At 40.4% G+C, this 21,140-nt stretch overlaps 1 protein-coding gene and 1 non-coding gene across 2 annotated transcripts; both read left to right on the top strand.

Annotated features, from left to right (window-relative positions):
* Window positions 1-4,053: 4,053 nt before the first annotated feature.
* On the top strand, window positions 4,054-19,497 carry LOC107651026 (uncharacterized). The gene is made up of 2 exons (XM_016429230.2): window positions 4,054-4,148; window positions 11,939-19,497. Exon 2 carries the CDS (start codon window positions 12,145-12,147, stop codon window positions 13,321-13,323), a length of 1,179 nt encoding a protein of 392 aa, XP_016284716.1. The 5' UTR covers window positions 4,054-4,148; window positions 11,939-12,144; the 3' UTR covers window positions 13,324-19,497.
* On the top strand, window positions 11,728-11,824 carry LOC130457776 (Z30 small nucleolar RNA). The gene has a single exon (XR_008917050.1). It is a non-coding gene; the product is annotated as a Z30 small nucleolar RNA (small nucleolar RNA).
* Window positions 19,498-21,140: the final 1,643 nt, after the last annotated feature.

The raw sequence follows: 21,140 nt of genomic DNA, 5'->3' as shown, positions 1-21,140 counted from the left end.
CTCCAGGTCTAGATCTCTGTCTACTGAGCTACCTAGCTGCTCCTCTTTCCAAATTAAAAAAAAAAATTAACATGCTCATCATTTTCTTTTGGTGCAGTAGTATTCCATCACTTTCCCACTTGATGGATATCCCTTCAATTTCTAGTTCTTTGTCACTACAAAGAGATGCTATAAATATTTTGGAAAATGTAAATTCTTTTCCTTTTTCCCTGACCTCTTTAGGAAATAGACCCAGCAATACTATTGTGGGGCTAAGGGTATGCACAGTTTTATAACCCTCTGAGCATAGCTCCAAATTGCTTTCTACAATGGTTGGATTAGATCACAGTTCCACCAACATTGTATTAGTGTCCCCATTTTTCCACATCTCCTGCAACATTTTGCCCTTTTATCATTTTAGCCAATCTGATAGATGTGAAATGATATCTCAGAACTGTTTTGATTTGGATTTATCTAAATAGTAGTGACTTAAAGTATAAATACACACTTTAATAATTGTTTTCTGACATTTTGAGATCCATGTTCTCTCATTCCCTCCTTCCCCTATTTTCTCCCCAAGGTCATGGGTAAAATGATACAGTTTATACATCTTCTATCATGCAAAACATTTTTATATGTTCATCATGCAAAATAAGACACATATTGCTAATACAAGATAAAAACTCAGGAAGGAAATAAAGTGAAGAATGATATGCTTCAATCTGCATTCCTTCATGGTGGTGGTCTCTTGGAGTTGTCTTGGATCCTTGCATTGCTAATAACAGTTAATTTATTCACAGTGGATCATTACATTATTGCAAATGCCTTGTATAACTTTCTCCTGATTCTGCTCACTTCACTTTGCATCACTTCATATAAGTCCTTCCAGATTTTTTTTTTTGTGATCGTCTTTTCATATGACACAATAGTGTTCCATTTGTGTATTTTTTTTTGTGTGTGATCATCTTTTCTTATGGCACAGTAGTATTCCATTACAATCATATACCACAACTTGTTTAGCCATTCTCCAGTTGACAGACATCTCTTTGGTTTGGAGCCACGGGGGAAAGTTGGGTGAAAGGTGGACACCAAAGGTAGAAAAGTAGCCCTAAAAAGGGCTTGGCAAGTCTTCACATCAAAGGTGCTATTCCTCCCTGAACCCTGATAGTGAATAGAACCAAAGTGAAACAAAATATGTGCATAGAAAACTATATACTAGTGTGTGGCTCCAGTCTACTCCATGAAGCCTTTTATGCAAAATGTTTTCAGTATTCTTCCTGTTATGATGTTATGAATGATATGGAAATGCCATAGACTTTGAATCATTTCCTATTGATTTTGTCTACTGCTTTAGTCTAGGAAGAAATGATGAAATAGTGACAATAGAGTTTGGGTTTATATGATTGCTTGATTCAAAATCAGAAATCCACCTGAATATGACTCCTCCTTATTCTGGGGCAATGGCAATGTGAAAAGGAATTCTTTATTCTCTTTGTCTATTTTGAATTATTCAACCAAAAACTTAAAACATCCCTACTTAACACTAAGTGAGGAGTTCAGAAGTCACTTACTTGGAGAGTTCCACCCTTTTAACTCAATCAGAAACTTGTGAATCCTTTGATAAGAGTTTACACCCTCAGAGGATGAGAGGTGGGATCCCACCAGGGGGACACCGCCCCCCCTGGGCAGTGCTAGGCAATTTGGAAGCTGTGATTGGCCCCTGTGAAGAGAGGAAGGGATAGGAAAAGGACTATAAAAAGTGCTAAACTTGGCCAGGGGGCTTCTACTGGTGGCTTGGTTTTTGGAGGTGGCTTCGGACTTGGAACCTTGGCTCTTGGACTGCTTCTTTGAGGTCTGTTCCTGCATCTTCTCCTTTGGACTTTGTCAGCTGGCCTTCCTGGCCAGTTCTAGTGAACTCCCTCAATTAGTGTTAAATAGGAACGCTTTAAGTTTGTTTGTTTTTTTTTAATAATTCAAAATAGACAAAGAGAATAAAGAATTCCCTTTCACAGCCACCACTACATTTTTCTCTCCTTTGCCATGGGGGGGGGGGGGTTATAATAAAAAAAAATAGGTAATATGGTTGCAGAGCCCTAATTCAGAGGTATTGCAACTGGGGCAAGCTTTACAAATTATGTTTGGGACAAGTATCCAGGAGGTTTTCTCAGCTGTGGATTGGGGTAGGGTCCAGGGAGGCTGGACACTCCTCTTTGGGAGGAAAAGATGGATATTATCAGACTGCTCTTGGGGAAACTTTCCACTCCTTATCAACCATTGGACCATTTGATAACTACCCATTTTAACTAATTCTTCATCATAAGGTGCTCAGCCAGTTTCTACATCTTGGCATCTAAGAAAAGTTTTTGGATGTTGGAAAGATTTTGGATGGGGGGGTAGGGGTGAGGGTAGGATAGGGGAGTGGAGTGGAAGTCCCTACCGAACCTATAGATCCTCTCAGGGAGGAGGCTTAAAGGTGTTAACTGGAAAAAAACACAGAACTATTAATTAGTCAAAATCCCTCTACAACTGAGCTGCTCGCCCCATGCACTGACTGCACAGAGTCCAAGGATTGAATGCTGGCTGCCCTGGTCACTGACCCCTGGGAAATGCAAAATGTAGGAGAATGACAATTCCAAGCCATTAAAGTTGGGGAGCTTAAATACCTTTCTAGGTAAAACTTGCGGTCTGAGGAAGAGAGGGACAGTTGATTGACTTTACAACGGTAAGAAAGGAAAGTGAGGAGTTCCGGACAGGAATAAATGAGGGGGTGATCCTTTACAAGGGACACAAAAGGGAAAGACTCAGCCCAGGGCTGGGTCACCTTGGTAAAGGACCTTAGCCTAGGGGGAGAAACCATTGGGACAAAAGAGATACTTAACATTGAATGGGATTAGCTACTCCCATCTAGGATCCCTACCAGGATATCTATTGTCTGGTGAAGTGGGACCTGAAGTGGGACCTTCCCTCAGGGGGAAAACTCTCCTGTGACTAGGTCAAAACCTGGGGTTTCTACTTCCCTACTAAATAAACTGGGGACTTCTAGATTTCCAGGTTGACAAAGGTAACTGCCCCAAAGACTCATGAAGTATTCATGATATACCTGGAAAGTCCTAAAAGACCACCTTGTCCAATCCCTTCATTTTTTTTTAAACCGTTACCTTCTGTTTCGGAATCAATACTGTGTATTGGCTCTAAGGTAGAAGAGTGGTAAGGGCTAGGCTCTGAGGCCAGATTTAAACCCAAGACCTTCTTTCCCAGTCTTAGCTCTCAATTCACTGAGCCACCCACCTGCCCCCCTCCAACCCCTTCATTTAAAGAGTACTAGGGCTAGTTCTTTCCACTTTGGTTACACATAGGGAAGAGAATAAGTATTAAGTACCTATTATATACCAAGCACTATACTAAGGACTTTTAACCTCACAACCACCCTATGAAGTAGGTGCTATTAGTATCCCTATTTTTCTGTAGAAGAAATTGAGGCAAACAGTTAACGTGACTTGCCCAGGGTCACACAGTAAATGTCCGAGGCTGGATTTGAACTCGAATCACTCTTGATTCCAGGTCCAGTGGTTTGTCTACTGCTAGTTGTCATTTGCATGTAGTGTCTCCCCATCCCCCCACCCCACCCCGATTGAAAGCTCCTAGAGAGCAGGGACGGTGTTAGTGTGGTGCTGGAACAAGGCGGGTGCGAAATCTGGACTTGACTTGTCGTTGAAAGAATCTTAAGTCCTCCGACTCTGAATCCAGCGCGTTGTCAGCCAGATTGGAGAAATTTGGTCTCCCTTGTTTGCATGGGAAAATGTTCTCGATCATTGCCCTAGATCAAATTTAAGGCGAAAAAGCCAAAGGAACAAACCACCAAAGGGGGCGGGGCCTAGAGTTAGCACTCCGGCTCTCCATCTTAGGCCCGCCCTTAGACCCGCCTCACGGGAACCAAGTAGATGGGTCATGGCGTTCAGTTAAGAGCGCAGAGAAAGTACTACGGAAGCCGGACCAGGCCAAGAAGGTTGAAGACAGAGATGGTTGGAGCGGGGGGCGGGGGTGGAGGGTGCGTCTCTAACGTGATAGGCGGGACTGAAGACTTACGTAAGGAGTGTGCTAGTTTCATATTGGTCACACTGCCGGAAACCCAGTGCCGTTGCATTCGCCCGGAGTAGCGGGAGTTTGGGGTAAGTTAACGTTGTGTGCTTCGGCGTGTCGCCTGGTTTCTATCTCCTTTTCTCTAGCCTTCTCCCTTCTCCCTTCTCCCTTCTCCCTTCTCCCTTCTCCCTTCTCCCTTCTCCTCTCCCCGAGGCTCACGTGGCCTAGGCTAGCTAGCTAGCGGGCGGGCGGGCAGAGGATGGGCCGATTTCTGAGCCATCGCACGTGGGGCTTCTGTTTTCTTCGGGTCTGGGTCAGGCTCCGGTGTTAAGCCGCTTGTATCTCACCATTGATCTTGCTTCCCCAAGCTGTGAGAGCCGAGTTTAGGATTGGAATGCACTCCTTTGCCAAGTACCCCCAATGTACAGGAGAACTCCACGTCTGGCTCAAGTCACCTAGCTAAAGGCTGATTCTTTTTTAAAAACGACTGATAGGGCAGCTGGGTAACTCAGTAGATGGAGAGCCATGCCCAGAGACGGGAGGTCCTGGGTTCCAGACACTTCCTAGCTGTGTGACCCTGTTCAAGTCACTTGACCCCCATTGCCTAGCCCTTACCTCTCTTCTGCCTTGGAACCAATACAAAGTATTGATCCTAAGATGGAAGGTGGGTTTTTTAAAAATGTATTCTGTGTAGTGCTGCTTGTTACATATTTACTGTCAAAACTGTATTTTTAGGACCCAGTTCTTTCTTTTTTGGAGGGTTGTGCCTATTAAAGATTATTCCCAGTGAGTGATGGTGGTTTGATTAGACATTCTAATGAATACATTATAATGAGATGGCCTAAGAGAGGCATGAAATGCTTTGAGCACTTGAGGAAGGAGAGATCACTTCCAGCTGGGCTAGTTAGAGAAGGCTCCTTGCAGGAGGAGGCATTTCAATTAATCCGTAAATATTTATTAAACATTAGGCAGTGGACCTACAATTAGAAAAACAAGACAGCCCCTATCTTCAAAAAGCATAATATAACAATCACAGCTAAGCTTTTATTTTAAAAGACACGGTGGTCTCTAGACCACTAAGTAATTTGGGGAAATTCTTCCTGAAAGAATTGTTAAATAAGCTGGGCTTTCAAAGGGGCTAGAACTTAAGGGGAGGAAAAGTAGGGAAGTTTTTCTGGTTTTGGGTATAGATGTGGGAAATGGAATGCTGTGTCCTGGGAGCAAGTAGGAGTGTTTTCTCTGGAGTTTAGTGTGTTAGGGGGGATTTTGTGTTATCAACCTGGAATAAGAGATTGAAACCAGACTATGAAGAGCTTTCATGCCAGGTGGGACCCTAACAGTAATGAAGAGCCATGGTTGCTTCTTTGATTAGGAAGTGACATGGGTCATTGCTGTGCTTTAGGAAAATTAATTTAGTAGGCATGTGGAGAATGGATTGTAGGGGAATGCAGTTGCCACAGTTGCAAGAGGTAATGAGGACCTGGACTGGTTGGTAGTGGTGTGGGTAGAGAGAGAGAGGACTTGGATGTAAGAAGTGTTGAGGAAGTGGAATCAGTAGGACTTAGAGATTCAGTGAATATAAGAGGTGAGAGAGAGAAAAGGAGTCAATGATGACTCTAGGTTTTAAGCCCGAGTGACTGGAATAGAGAAGTCAGAAGGAGGGATGGATTTGGGGCAGGTTTTTGTATCGTTGTTTTTATGATTTACATTGGCCCTGATCCATCCAACAGGTCTTATGGTCATCACTAAAAAAAAAACTGTGGTTTGCAGAATCTGTGGAACTGTGAACCTATTTTTTTTTTTTATAAACCCGTACCTTCCGTCTTGGAGTCAATACTGTGTATTGGCTCCAAGGCAGAAGAGTGGTAAGGGCTAGGCAATGGGGGTCAAGTGACTTGCCCAGGGTCACACAGCTGAGAAGTGGCTGAAGCCAGATTTGAACCTAGGACCTCCCGTCTCTAGGACTGGTTCTCAATCCACTGTGCTACCCAGCTGCCCCCTGTGAACCTATTTTTAAAATAGTTTGATCACTATTTTAGTATAGTTTTCAGTTCTTGATGTTATTTTATGCATTTAAAAACTGTTTCTGAGAAGAATTCTGTAGGCTTCACCAGACTGCCAAATGGGTCCAGGACATCAATGAATGTTAGGAATCCCAAGTTCAAATGGGTAATTAATTTTATACTTATGCTGATTTTGAGATGCCTATGGCATATCTGAGTAAAAATGTCCATCAGACAATTGGAGACATGGAATTAGAGCTAAGGGGAATCATTTGCCTAGTGATGGTGTCTAAATTCACAGGAGCAGATAAGATTCCCTGAGGGAATATAGAGAAATCAGGCCAGGAATCTCCCCAGCATTGAGTGGATTAACTGAGCTGGGAGGGTGCAGGGTCTGAGGGTTGCCCTGGTGTGGGCTTAGCAGCTTGTCTCAGATGGGAAGATGCTAGACCTGGCCAGACTCTGGTTTCTTGGAGGTGTGAATCTTAAAATTTTTCAGACTTGTGAATGTTAACAATTCTTAGACTCTACCTTAGAACACTTGATTCCATTCCCCATTTTAAACAATGAAGGTACTTGATCAGGAATGTGAGAACTCTAACATTACTCCACTCATACTTAAGCATACTTTAGGGGAAGATAAAGTTGTGAACTTATTACTGAACAGTGAAAAGTACTTAACCCATACTTAAAGTGAAGCTAAGATCCTTAAGCTAAGTCTATTTTTAGATCTAAAACAAAAAGGTGCTAAGTACCTAAAAGTTCAGGCAACTTGCAAATGGCAAAGAGGTGTGAACTTACTCAGAAGTTTTAGTCTACCCAGAGAAGTTGAGAACTAAAGAAGCTGTGAATTAAGAATGGTTAGTCCTGTGAAAATGGCTACTGTGATTTGTAGATGTGAGAACTTAGGGGAGGTGACATAGAAGAAAATTCTCTTTAAAAGGAGGTCAGAAAAGGCCTCTGGAAAATTCAGTTTGCCAAAGCTGAATTGGAGCTCGGACTAGTTGGAGTAGCTGGGTCTCTCTGAATACTAGAGTTTTGCTTGGAAGGATCTTCTGGTGAGTTGATAAAAGACTGACTGATCTCTCTATTAAGGCTTAGGCCTAGGCTGGCCTAGCCCTTTTTTTCATTATTTCCTCTCGCTCTCTCGCTCTCTCCCTTTCATTAATTCTTTAATTTGTATTAATTAAAATCTCCATAAAACCCAGCTGACTTGGGTATATTTCATATTTGGGAACTTTCCCCTGGCGACCACTTTATATTTGATTTAACTCAAGACACTGTCTTGAAACCATATTTCTGCGGTCACAATTTATGCCAACACTATTTTAATTGTAACAGAGGTGATGGTTGGATGAGATAAAGCTTGGCTTGGTGCTGGCTAGGTATAAAAGGCTGAAGGTGAGGTCAGCAATACATTGCTACATTTGAGCACTCCCCTCTCCTCCCTCCCATCTAATGTAGCTAATCTCTGCAACTGTAACACACCTGGCTGATAGATACATAGCAGTTCCAAATTGGAAAGCAGGAAGTCATTCTAAATTCCAGGATGCTGACTTTTGCTGATATTTTCAGATGACCACACCAAATGAAGAAGGTGGTGATTTCCAAGTTGATGATAAGATTGATTAGACTCTGACTACAGCAGGTACAAAATACAGAAATCTCTGCTAGATATAGCCAACCAAATGAATAAGTGGATCCTGCCTAAATTATGGCACAGAGGAAATATTTCAGGGACTAAGGAAAAAAGACACGCTCATGAATAATTTCAGGAGGAGGTGATCAGGGAAATATAGTGAAATCCAACATCTTAATCCATAAGGAAGCAGGAACCCTGGCAGAAGAGACCCAGGTCTTGATTCCATGATATCCACCTACCATTTTGAAGCTGAGTAAGGCCCTTCCCTTATCTGAAATTCAGGTTCTGTCTTGTGTAAAATGAAGTCCTGGGACTAGATGACCTCTAAGGCCTTTTTAACAATAACCTTTCACTTTGGTCTTGCCCTGGGATTTCTTTGGGTAAAGGAATGTTCTGTGTGAAAATATGTAACAGTCTTGTAAGGGTCTTGTATTTGGCACTGAGATTTATTTTTTAGTATGAATTTGAACTTGGCCTTGAAACTAGGTCTTCCTGATTCAGAGGCTGGCCCTTTTTACCTTGCTAGAACTTTGTGGGTAGAGCAAGACTTGGGATTGATTTCTTTCTCCAACATTTAGTTGTGACTTTTAAGTTACTTAACCTTTTTTTTTTTAAGCTCACAGGGCCAGAGAATTTAGAACTTGTAAGGGACTATTAGAGGTCACTGAGTCCAGACTCCTCATTTTACAGGGGAGGAAACTGAGGCTCAGGTGAAATTACTTGTCTAGGGTTTTCTGAGGCAGGTCTTAGACTGAGATCTGGGTTCTCAGGCCAGTGCTCTCTTCACTATACCACTTTGTGAAGATCAAATGTGATCATTGTAACATGGAAAGGCCTTGAGGTATTTTTTCAGTGTAAGCCACCCTAACACTGGGATTTTAGGGTCACTTTTTATTAGCTATAAAGCTGGTTTAATGGAAAGAGATTTCATATTACAAATACATTTTGGCTGGTGTTATATCTATTTCCTTGGCAAGTGGTGTTGCAAATTTAATTGCCCAGAGGAAGCCTGTTATTGTAAGAAACCCAACAAAAATCTCAGATGTTTTTAAGTGATATGTCTAAGCACCCTGGACCAACTTAAACATTAGGTTTGGGCTTTATGCTAGGAAGGATGCCAAGCATCAGGGATACAAAAGCAAAAAAGACTGTCCTCAAGAATCTTAAATTCTATTGGCATAGAATGTAACATATGTGTCCCACCTACTGCAAGGACTCAACTACTGCAAGAGGCAGAAGTGGTAAGGGAGAGCATCTGGATACCAGGGAGGCAGGAGATAGAAAGCTTAGCTTGTGAAACAGCTAATACAATGAGATTGGAACATAGGTGGAGGGAGAACCAGGTGAGAAAGAATGAGTAGTATGAAATGTCTGGAAAGGTGAGTTGGAGTGATATAGTAAAGGGCTTTAAATGCCAGATTAAAGTGTTTATTTTAACCTGCAAGCAAGAGGGAGCCACTTAATCTTTGAGGGGTGACTTGGTCAGACCCTTGTGTGCTTCAGGGAGATGATTCAGCTAGCTAGCTATGTAGAGGAAAGTCAGGGTGGAGGTGGAAGGAGACAGATAGGATATTTTTGCAGTGGTCCATGTTGGGGCTGATGTGGGCATAGAAAGGGATGGATGCTGATATCAGGACATAAAATGGAGGGGACTTGGAAACTGATGAGGAGTATTTTGAGTGAGGGAGTAGGTGGGGAATCAAGGATGGCCCTTCAATTAGGAGGGTTAGGGCTAGATGAAAAGATTTGTAAGTCATCTGTTAGAGCTGAAATGGAAGGGATCATTAGGGAGAACTAAAATGACAGGGATTTCTACCAAATTACTCTCCAAAAAGCAATGATATAACATATCAGAGAATTCTGGAGCAATACAACTTAGAAAAAAGACTAGCTGGAATTTTTCAGGATCTGTCTAGTGCACTGAGCTGGCATAGTGCATGTGCCAGGGCAGACCCTCTAAGGCAACAGGTGCTGGGCACAGCTGAAGCAGCAGCAAAAAGACTTCTGGAGCTCTCCTGGTAAGATGGTAAGAGGAACTGCTTAAGAGATAACTGCTTTAGAGAAGCTTGCCCCCTAACACTCTCATTGCATTGCCCATTCACAGAAAAGGCTGTAGTCCTGGGGTGAGGAGGAACGCCAACATACACCAGTGCTTGGGGTCCAGGGCAGCAGGGAACCCCAGGTCACCATTCCGAAGGGTAAAAGTGCTTGTGGTTACTCAATAGACAGAGCACAGGCCTGGATAGTATTAACCACACCTCCTTACATAATACCACCTTGGAAGAGCTGAAAGCAGATAGATCCCAGAACAAGTTCTGAAGGCAGTTGAACAAAGAACCTGAAGCTTGGAACAATGCTCTCTTCACCAAATTAGAGAGCCCAACTTTAACATTTTTTTTTAATTAAAAGAAGAGTGAGTAAATGACAAAAGAAGAAACTTGACATGGAAAGTTATTTTGGTAACAGGGAAGACAAAAATGCAAACTCTGAAGTCCTCAATAAATTGCTCTGAAACCCGAAAAGATTTAATGGAAGAGCTCAAAGGATTTAAAAATCAAATGAGGCAGAAGAAAAATTGGGAAAAGAAATGAGAGTGATAGGATAATCATGAGGAGGAGGAGGCTTGCGGAATACCACTGAGACTCCCAAGCGGAAGCTGGGTGATCAGCTATAACCTAACAGTTAGAGGGTAGCTAGTTAGGCTGTTTACTTCTCTACCTCCTTTTACTTTATTCCCATTAAACATTTTTACATCATTGCTCATATAAAATCTTTGAGATTGTTTACCATATTAATGGAAGTGAGGGAATATGAGGGGAGGAAAAGAGGGAAAATGGCAGAAACTGTTTTTAGATGTAATTTGGGACAATTTAATTAACAAACTAATTAAAATAATTTAAATGTAAATTTTAAAAAGAGAAAACCTAGGGAAACAAGCATTTGTGAGCACATGCAGTGTTCTAGGCAATGTGCTAAGCTTTGGGGATATCAGAGAAAGGAATGTCAGAATTGAAGAAGTATTCCTGGTTTAAAATCTGGCCTCAATCAATAGAGAAGACATCCCCTCAGGCTATCATAGTTGGCCCATTCCTTGGGAGCCCCAGTTTTCAAAGATAGCTTCTCAGCAAGGGGCATCTCTCTCCTTTTACCTCACCAGCATCCATATTCCTTCAATCCCTTCAACTCCATTCTCTGTTACAAAACCTTCCTTATCCCCTGTACTTCTTAAATCCCTACAATTCCTTTAACTATTATAGTACCAGGTTCCCAGAACCCATCCTCCAGGATAGCTTTAAGTTGTTTTACAAATACATGGAAGTAGGAGAAGACTGAGCCAGTGTGACAAGCCTAAGGCATTGCTGTTTTTCTGATAATTCAGAGAAGCAGGGAAGAATAGGTGTGGCAGACTGTAGGTAGTGAAAACATTTATCAAGCCTTTACAATGCTCCAGGCTGAGCCACTGATGGGCACAGAGCATAGTAAATTCCAAAGGACAGCCTGTGGCACCTATGTGCTTCATACCGACCAGTGTTTTCTTGTGGTAAGACTAGAAAGGCGCTGCGATGACACAGGGCAGAGTTGATGTTCCTGGGGAAGAAGGCTTCTGACATCTTGAGAGGTTGAAGCTGGACCAATATAACCTTGTATTTTTTTTAAAACCCATACCTTCCATCTTAGGATCAATAGTAAGTAAACCTTTCAAGGCAGAAGAGTGGTAAGGGTTAGGCAATGGGGGATAAGTGACTTACCCAGGGTCACACAGCTAGGACGTGACTGAGACCAGATTTGAACCTGGTACCTATATCTGCTTCTTTATCCACCCAGTCACCTGACTGCTGGATCAATAACTGTAATTGACTGGATACTTCAAATTTGGGCTTCTGTACATCTGAGTTAGAAAAAAATACAGAGAAGTCATAGTTGAATCTGATCTATAAAGGTAGGTTTTTAATTTTTCATGGAATATCAAAAGATGTTTATGATAATCAAACTGTTTCTTTCCACCTAATTCAGGTTGGTGATACGCAATGATGAGTGAAGTATAGTCTGACCTGGTATTGCCTTGGCTTCTGTTTTGGCTCTGACCAGGGCATGATCACTTAATCTTCTCTCTGAGCTAAACCTGCTGGTGGTACCCAGGCTTTGCAATTCCACATAGGTTGTATCTGAGAGTATTGGATAGCAGACAGGCTAACTAGCTACTAAAAATGCTCTCATTTCTTTTCTCTTTTAGGACATGGTGAACTGCCCTCCCTGAGGACCTGTACTGGGGTTGTCCTATCTGTGTCCCCAGGCTGGACGTCATATGAGGATGCTCCAGACATAGGTCATAGGTGAGGAGACCTAGGCACCTAAGCCAGAAACATTGGGAAACTGATCCTTGGTTAAAGGAGGAGAAATAAAAGAGGGGATTCCAGGGAGTTCTGCTGAGAGATAGCCATGTGGAGAATTACCTCCTCTCTTTTCCCCTACTTTTCCCCTGTCCCTCCTGCTCCTGACCAGTCCCTCCCTTCCCCCCCAATCACTCCTCCTCCCCTCACCTACTCTGTTGCAACCCAAACAACAAACCAAGCAGCAGTAATCACAGACAATTCAAATGAAGACCAATCCTCTCCAAGGGAATTTGTAAATATTACACCTCATAGACCTTTGACTCTACAAGACATTGAGCGGTTCAAAGAAAATATTCCTTCCTTTGAAGATGAACCCTTTGTAGTCATAAGAAATTTTGAAATCATTTACATATTCTACAATCCAACCTGGTCAGAGGTAGAAGATTTAATGCATGCTCTGCTAACAGAGGAAGAAAGGAATAAGGTTCTTTCTCTTGTGAATGAGGCTCAGGGATTCAGGGCTGTTCACTGGCCGACAGAAGATCCTAAATGGGACCCAAATTTAGAGGAAGATTACTTAAGTCTATGTCATGCTAGGGATGCACTACTAGAAGCAATGAGGGATTGTTCTTATAGGCCACATCTTTGGACTAAGTTTGAAAACATGAAACAGGAAGAAAACGAAAACCCAATGGACTTCATGGATAGACTTGTCAAACTGGGACGCAGATCTCTGGGCCTAGATCTTTCTAGGGAAAAAGATCTTGGACTCTTAAGGAGGCAATTTGTAAGAAACTGCTGCACAGTGGTTAAGAACTATTTTATGACTGACTGTCCAAAATGGACTGTTATGGACATCAGTGAATTAAAAATAGTGGCAGATTACATCTTTAATAGACCTGAAGATAAAGAGGAAAAATTGGATATATTAAGGAAGGAAATACATACATTAACTGAAGAACTTAAAAAAGTAATTGCAAAACAGGGAGAAATCATATCTCTTGTGAAGAAATCCACAAAGCAACCACTGATGTGTTATTTTTGTGGAAAGAAAGGTCATATAGCTATTAATTGCAGGAAGAGAAATCCGGAAAATGGAAATAGAAGCTTGAGGAACAACAATAATAGATCCTCTTACAGGATTGGTGATTGTAATAGGGGAAATTATAACCCACACCAAAGTATCCAATATGGGGTTTGTCCTCACTGTCCTCATTGTGGCAACCCCCCTCAAAATGGGGGGACCCCAGAAGGTCCGGGAGGGGAAGGGATCTGTAAAAAATAGACTCGAATACAGGACTACAATCCCCACGAACCTTTGCTCCACTTCCCCAGAATGCTTTGTAATCTCACCTGGGCCGAGATCGAGAAGGTATTTAAGCTGATTCAAAGGCTTTTGAGGGTTTCTTGGCTCTTTTTGGACTTCCGTTTTGAAGCAGGCAGTCTCTTTTTTTTTAAATATATTTTATTTGATCATTTCCAAGCATTATTCGTTAAAGACATAGATCATTTTATTTTCCTCCCCCCCCACCCCCCATAGCCGACGCGTAAATCCACTGGGCATTAGATGTTTTCTTGATTTGAACCCATTGCTTTGTTGATAATATTTGCATTAGAGTGTTCATTTAGAGTCTCTCCTCTGTCATTTCCCCTCAACCTCTGTATTCAGGCAGTTGCTTTTCCTCGGTGTTTCCACTCCCATAGTTTATCCTTTGCTTATGAATAGTGTTTTTTTCTCCTGGATCCCTGCAAATTGTTCAGGGACATTACACCGCCATTAATGGAGACGTCCATTACGTTCGATTATACCACAGTGTATTAGTCTCTGTGTACAATGTTCTCCTGGTTCTGCTCCTCTCGCTCTGCATCACTTCCTGGAGGTTGTTCCAGTCTCCATGGAATTCCTCCACTTTATTATTCCTTTTAGCACAATAGTATTCCATTACCAACATATACCACAATTTGCTCAGCCATTCCCCAATTGATGGGCATCCCCTCGTTTTCCAGTTTTTGGCCACCACAAAGAGCGCAGCTATGAATATTTTTGTACAAGTCTTTTTGTCCATTATCTCTTTGGGGTACAGACCCAGCAGTGCTATGGCTGGATCAAAGGGTAGACAGTCTTTTATTGCCCTTTGGACATAGTTCCAAATTGCCCTCCAGAATGGTTGGATCAGTTCACAACTCCACCAGCAATGAATTAGTGTCCCTACTTTGCCACATCCCCTCTAGCATTCATTACTTTCCACTGCTGTCATGTTAGCCAATCTGCTAGGTGTGAGGTGATACCTCAGAGTTGTTTTGATTTGCATCTCTCTGATTATAAGAGATGTAGAGCACTTTTTCATGTGCTTATTAATAGTTTTAATTTCTTTGGCTGAGAACTGCCTGTTCATGTCCCTTGCCCATTTGTCAATTGGAGAATGGCTTGATTTTTTGTACAATTGATTTATTCTTTATAAATTTGAGTAATTAAACCTTTGTCAGAGGTTTTTATGAAGATTGTTTCCCAATGTGTTGCTACCCTTCTGATTTTGGTTACATTGGTTTTGTTTGTACAAAAACTTTTTAATTTGATGTAATCCAGATTATTTATTTTGCATTTTGTAACTCTTTCTAATTCTTGCTTGGTTTTGAAGTATTTTCCTTCCCAAAGGTTTGACATGTGTACTATTCTGTGTTCGCCTAATTTTCTTATAGTTTCCTTCTTTATGTTCAAGTCATTCACCCATTTTGAATTCATCTTGGTGTAGGGTGTGAGGTGTTGATCTAAGCCTAATCTTTCCCACACTGTCCTCCAATTTTCCCAGCAGTTTTTATGAAATAGTGGATTTTTGTCCCCAAAGCTGGGATCTTTGGGTTTGTCATATACTGTCTTGCCGAGGTTGTTTGCCCCCAGTCTATTCCACTGATTCTCCTTTCTGTCTCTTAGCCAGTACCAAATTGTTTTGATGACCACTGCTTTGTAATATAGTCTGAGATCTGGGACTGCAAGACCCCCTTCCTTTGTATTTTTTTCATTATTTCCCTGGATATTGTAAAAAATAGACTTGAATACAGGACTACAATCCCCACGAACCTTTGCTCCACTTCCCCAGAATGCCTTGTAATCTCATCTGGGCCGAGATCGAGAAGGTATTTAAGCTGATTCAAAGGCTTTTGAGGGGCTCTTGGCTCTTTTTGGACTTCCGTTTTGGAGCAGGCTGGTCTCTTGCGTGATGTGAGGTTATTTTTCTAGGCCTCTGGCCTAGGCACATGTTTCTTACTTGTATATTCTTTAATCTTTAACCTTTAATAAACCTCTAAAAAATATAATACTCCTTGCAGAGAGAAACTAATTTCTACCTGCCTCAGATGCCTCAGTCTCCCCGACTCACCTAAATTTTAATCTTTACAGTTATGGCGACCACTAGATTGGATGAGAACTTCTCAAAAATTTTTAGCCTAGATAATGATTTTTTTTAAGCCAGTTTCTCCAAGATGCCTTTTTTAGAAAACCATCTTGATCAGCTCCTGCCTGTGGCCTTCTCCTGCTTCTGCTCCTGGCCTCTCACCTGGTGCCCCAGCTCCACTTGTCTGCGCTCCAGCTCCCCGCCCGACCCACCCCGGCGGTCTGTCTCACCCATCTGGCCTCAGACCCAGCCGGCTCATCCCCCAGATCCTTGGAGCAGATTGCTGAGGACTCATTCCGACCAGCTGGTAACAGTATTGGCCACGTGGGTGGAGAGACAGAGAGGGAAAGGAGAATGGGTAATTTTCCTTTAGGCTAAGCCTCCACGTGGATGGGGGTATTGGCCACTGGGGGGATCATATCAGGGGAGAGATAAAAAGGAGAGGAGAAGAAACAGATTTTTTCAAACAGAAACTTAAAAAGCAATGGGCTGTTTAAAAGGATTTTTGACTGTTCTGGTAATTTCATTGATTCTACCTGCTTGTCAGGGAGCAGACTCAGCCCAAAGATTCAACTTTAACTTTGGGGAGGAAAATGGGTGGCTCAGCGACCTGATTGCCAGACATAAAGACATTCGGTCCTGGGTTAAAATCTGGCCTCAGATACTTCCTAGCTATGGGGCCCTGGACGGGTCCCTTGAAACCCATTGCCTAGCCCTTACTACTCTGCCTTCAGACAATAGACATTTAAATGGATAAGAACCCAAGGAACTTTGAAGAGACTAAAGGCTATATTCTAAGGCATTTCAGACTCCAATGGTTTATAAAAATCTCTGTATTCTATTGCATTTTTTGTTTAAGGTTTAACTTTGTGATTTTAAGTTCATATATTACTGGATTCAATATTATTCTGCTTGAACTGAAGGTTGATTGAATTTAATTTGAATGTACTGAGTTGTGAAATTCTGTTGTTTTCCCCCTATAACTGTGTTGAACAAATATTATTGTGAATAAGCTCATACATGAAAAAAACAGCTTTTTTCTATTTTGCTTAGGATAGATGGACTTCAGAACTGGTTATAATTGTATTAACAACCTTTGGAATTTTAATGTGCTAAATACCTCAAATGATTTGATTTTAAGGGTTTTTAAAATATGATTTTTGGAATTTTTTTTAAACAATCTGGTTATTTTTGCCTGCCCCTAACACGAGGTAAGGCCCATTACAGTAGCTGAAGTGAAATACATTTTATAACCCCCAACCTTCCCACATGTGAATGGAAGTTGGGCAATTAATCTCAGGGCATTTGTATCCCTATAAGCCTCCAAGAAAAAGGAGCACCCCTTTATTTATGCTCTTCAGCTCACTATTTTACTTCTACCAGAATGATATATAGATTTCTTGATTATGTTCTTAACCCAAGATGAGTTTTAATTTGTTTTAAAAACTATGTTTAAATACCAAGGTTGAAGAATTGCTATGTTTGTAAAAATTGTGACAAATATCCATCAATTCATAGGTTTTAAAAATGTCATACAGCAACTTATGTGAAATATGAAAGTGTGTTTGTTTGCTATTGTAATTAATTGGGGTATTGAGAATTTTGGGGATTTTGATATCTACATATTTATACTACTGTATTTTTAAAGATGAAAAAATTGTTAACCTTGTTCAATTCATTTGCCTTCTACTCACAGTGATCATGGCCAGATACAAAGAGGAAATGGATCTCATTTTTTGGTGAGAAAGCCTTGCATTTTATATTTTCTTAACTGACATCGAGTGTAAATGATTGTAAGCTATATTTTTGAATTTTTTAAAGCTCTTTTATTATATTTTTCTTGCATGTACAATATACTTTTTCAGTTTTTTTCTCTCCTTTTTATATTTGAAGCACATGTCAGCAGTATTAAGATTTTCTTTAACCTTTTGATTTTTAAGTTTAAGATACATTTGCTAATACATGCCCTAAAAGGCTTGTGACTAAAAAAATGATGCCACTAATTATTTAAATAAATTATGGGACCTTGCTTAATGATTCTGATTCCAGGACAAGAGATACACACAAGAGCCATTTCATAGGGCCAAAGAAAGGCCAATCTAGGATGGATTGATGCACTTCTAGGCCAATACAAAGGTCTTGAACCTAGTGTGAAGACTCGAGGTTACTATGTTTAACATGTGTTAAGACATAGGCTTTCCTTGTATCCACACTCACCCTGAGGATACTCACAGACGAGTGTCCCCAAAACCTTGGCTTCTATAATCTGGTCCCTTCCTTTTCTGCCTCTCATAGTGTGGTACCTTTCTGTAGTCCTGGCAATGACTGGGTAAATGCATCATTACTTAGATCATTTTGATGGCCTTGATTGAAGGACCTGTTATAGATTTATACTTGAAATTTTTACATATAAGACTTTGATAGTCTATATTTTCATCCAGAAATTTTTCTTTCCTTTTGATTTTTCTGATGTCTTTTTAATATCTCTTGCCAATTGATTCATATACCTCATACCTCAGCCATGCATCCCTAAGTGATCCCCCTTTTTTTTATATCACCCTCTTAACGGGGGGAATGTAAAAAAAAATCATTATTTAAATTGCAAGGTTTAAATTCCTTTTGAGAAGAATTTTAGGTAAAGAAGATGCTACTTCCCTGAATTCAGAAACTGAACTGTTGGAGAAGCCATCATGAAGAAGCCTCCAGACCACAAACTGCACAAAAATGAACTTTGGGTGTGGTTAATGAACATTTATTTGCATGCATGCTTTCATGCCAAAGGGAACTGCCCCCTAACTGGCTTTCTGTCAATGCGTCCAGTAATTATTGGTTTTATTCTTTTCTTTCTCTTATCCTCAAATTATTGTAATCTTTAAATTGATTATGTTCTCATGATCCTTTGGAAAAAAATTAATTTTTTTTGCAAACGATCATAGGGGGAAATGTAAAAAATAGACTCGAATACAGGACTACAATCCCCACGAGCCTTTGCTCCACTTCCCCAGAATGCCTTGTAATCTCACCTGGGCCGAGATCGAGAAGGTATTTAAGCTGATTCAAAGGCTTTTGAGGGGCTCTCTCTTGGCTCTTTTTGGACTTCTGTTTTGGAGCAGGCTGGTCTCTTGCGTGATGTGAGGTTATTTTGTCTAGGCCTCTGGCCTAGGCACATGTTTCTTACTTGTATATTCTTTAATCTTTAACCTTTAATAAACCTCTAAAAAATATAATACTCCTTGTAGAGAGAAACTAATTTCTACCTGTATCAGATGCCTCAGTCTCCCCATCTCACCTAAATTTTAATCTTTACAATATCCTTGATCTTTTGTTCTTCCAAATGAACTTTGTTATGGTTTTTTCTAAATCAGTAAAAAAAATTTTTGGAAGTTCCATGGGTATGGCACTAAATATATAGATGAGTTTGGGTAGGATGGTCATTTTTATTATATTGGCTCGTCCTACCCATGAGCAGTTAATGTTCTTCCAATTGTTCAAGTCTATTTTTAGTTGTGTGGAAAGTGTTTTGTAGTTGTGTTCATATAGATCCTGTGTTTGTCTCGGGAGATAGATTCCTAAGTATTTTATTTTGTTTAAGGTAATTTTGAATGGGATTTCTCTTTCTAGTTCTTGCTGCTGAGCTGTGTTGGAATTATATAGAAATGCTGATGACTTATTGTAGTCGAGGATTACCTCCTCTTTTCTTTATTTGTATTTGCTTAAGATAAAGTTGTGGACTTGCTTGTCTTTGCTTCAGACAAAGATGAGGATTGACCTTCACCCATCCTGGGACCAAGGATGGAACAGTAAACATGAAGGATGCAGGATAACATTTATGAAAGGCAAATTGCGATTAGGTGGGCGCCTATCCCCTTATCTGCCCCTCTTCCCCTTGTTTGTATTTGTAATAAACGAAGGATGTGGGTTAACCTTTGAACACCTGCCTATCCCTGAACCAAGGTTAGGGTTTCTGGAATGAAGAATCATAAATTCCTGTGGGTTTTGTCTAAGTAGTCTTTGCCTATAAAAGTTCTGTGTGAAGCAAATAAAATTGGCACTATTTCTCTCTTTCATATAGTGTCCATCTCTTCTTTTGTTACTCTTCATTTTTCGTTACCCCAAACAGGATGTCACAGGACTGGCCGACCCTGTGGATGAGTCTTGTAAGCCATAGAGTCTTACACTTATGTGGGTTTATTTTGTATCCTGCAACTTTGCTAAAGTTGTTGATTATTTCGATTAGCTTTTTGGTTGAATCTCTAGGATTCTTTAAGTAGACCATCATGTCATCAGCAAAGAGTGATAACTTGGTCTCCTCATTGCCTATTTTAATGCCTTCAATTTCTTTTTCTTCTCTAATTGCTACTGCTAGTGTTTCTAATACAATGTCAAATAATAGAGGTGATAATGGGCATCCTTGTTTCACTCCTGATCTTAATGGGAATGGATTTAGTTTATCCCCATTGCAGATGATATTAGCTGATGGTTTTAGATATATACTGTTTATTATTTTTAGGAATGACCCTTCTATTCCTATGCTTTCTAGTGTTTTTAGTAGGAATGGGTGTTGTATTTTATCAAAGGCTTTTTCTGCATCTATTGAGATAATCATGTGGTTCTTGTTGGTTTCCTTGTTAATGTGGTCAATTATGTGGATGGTTTTTCTAATATTGAACCAGCCCTGCATCCCTGGTATGAATCCTACTTGATCGTGGTGGATGACCCTTCTAATCACTTGCTGGAGTCTTTTTGCTAGTATCCTATTTAAGATTTTTGTATCTGTATTCATTAGGGAGATTGGTCTATAATTTTCTTTCTCCGTTTTTGGCCTGCCTGGCTTTGGAATTAGTACCATGTTTGTGTCATAAAAGGAGTTTGGTAGAACTCCCTCTTTGCTTATTATGTCAAATAGTTTGTATAGTATTGGGATTAACTGTTCTCTGAATGTTTGATAGAATTCACTGGTGAATCCATCAGGCCCTGGGGATTTTTTCTTAGGAAGTTCTTTGATGGCCTGTTGGATTTCTTTTTCTGATATGGGATTATTTAAGAAAACTATTTCTTCTTCTGTTAGTCTAGGCAATTTATATTTTTGTAAATATTCATCCATATCACCTAGGTTGGTATATTTATTGCCATATAGTTGGGCAAAGTAGTTTTTAATGATTGCCTTAATTTCCTCTTCATTGGAGGTGAGATCCCCCTTTTTATCCTTGATGCTGTTAATTTGCCTTTCTTCTTTCCTTTTTTTAATTAGATTAACCAGTACTTTGTCTATTTTGTCTGTTTTTTCAAAGTACCAGCTTCTAGTCTTGTTTATTAGCTTAATAGTTCTGTCACTTTCGATTTTATTAATTTCTCCCTTAATTTTTAGGATCTCTAGTATGGTTTTCTTCTGGGGGTTTTTAATTTGTTCATTCTCAAGTTTTTTGATTTTCATTTCCAATTCCTTGATCTCTGTCTTCCCTAATTTGTTAATATATGCACTCAGGGATATGAATTTTCCTCTAAGTACTGCCTTGGATGCATCCCATGTAGCATCCCAAGCATATTCACATCTATGAAATATAAATGACTGTATGATTACTGTGTCTCCAAGCATAAGGTTATACCAATGAGGCTTGTGAATGTAACCTTGAACTGGCCATGTAGCCCTTGGCTAAGACAAACTCATTAACATGCTCGGACTCAATTCCCCGGGAAAGCTCAGTTTGTA

Source organism: Monodelphis domestica, chromosome 2, assembly GCF_027887165.1.
Source record: "Monodelphis domestica isolate mMonDom1 chromosome 2, mMonDom1.pri, whole genome shotgun sequence".
NCBI lineage: Eukaryota > Metazoa > Chordata > Mammalia > Didelphimorphia > Didelphidae > Monodelphis > Monodelphis domestica.
The sequence above is the reverse complement of the archived record's forward strand: the minus strand, read 5'-3'. Positions and strand labels throughout refer to the sequence as shown.

Coding starts and splice junctions, on each gene's coding strand:
- LOC107651026 (XM_016429230.2), top strand. CDS start 12,145: ATGTGGAGAATTACCTCCTCTCTTTTCCCCTACTTTTCCCCTGTCCCT.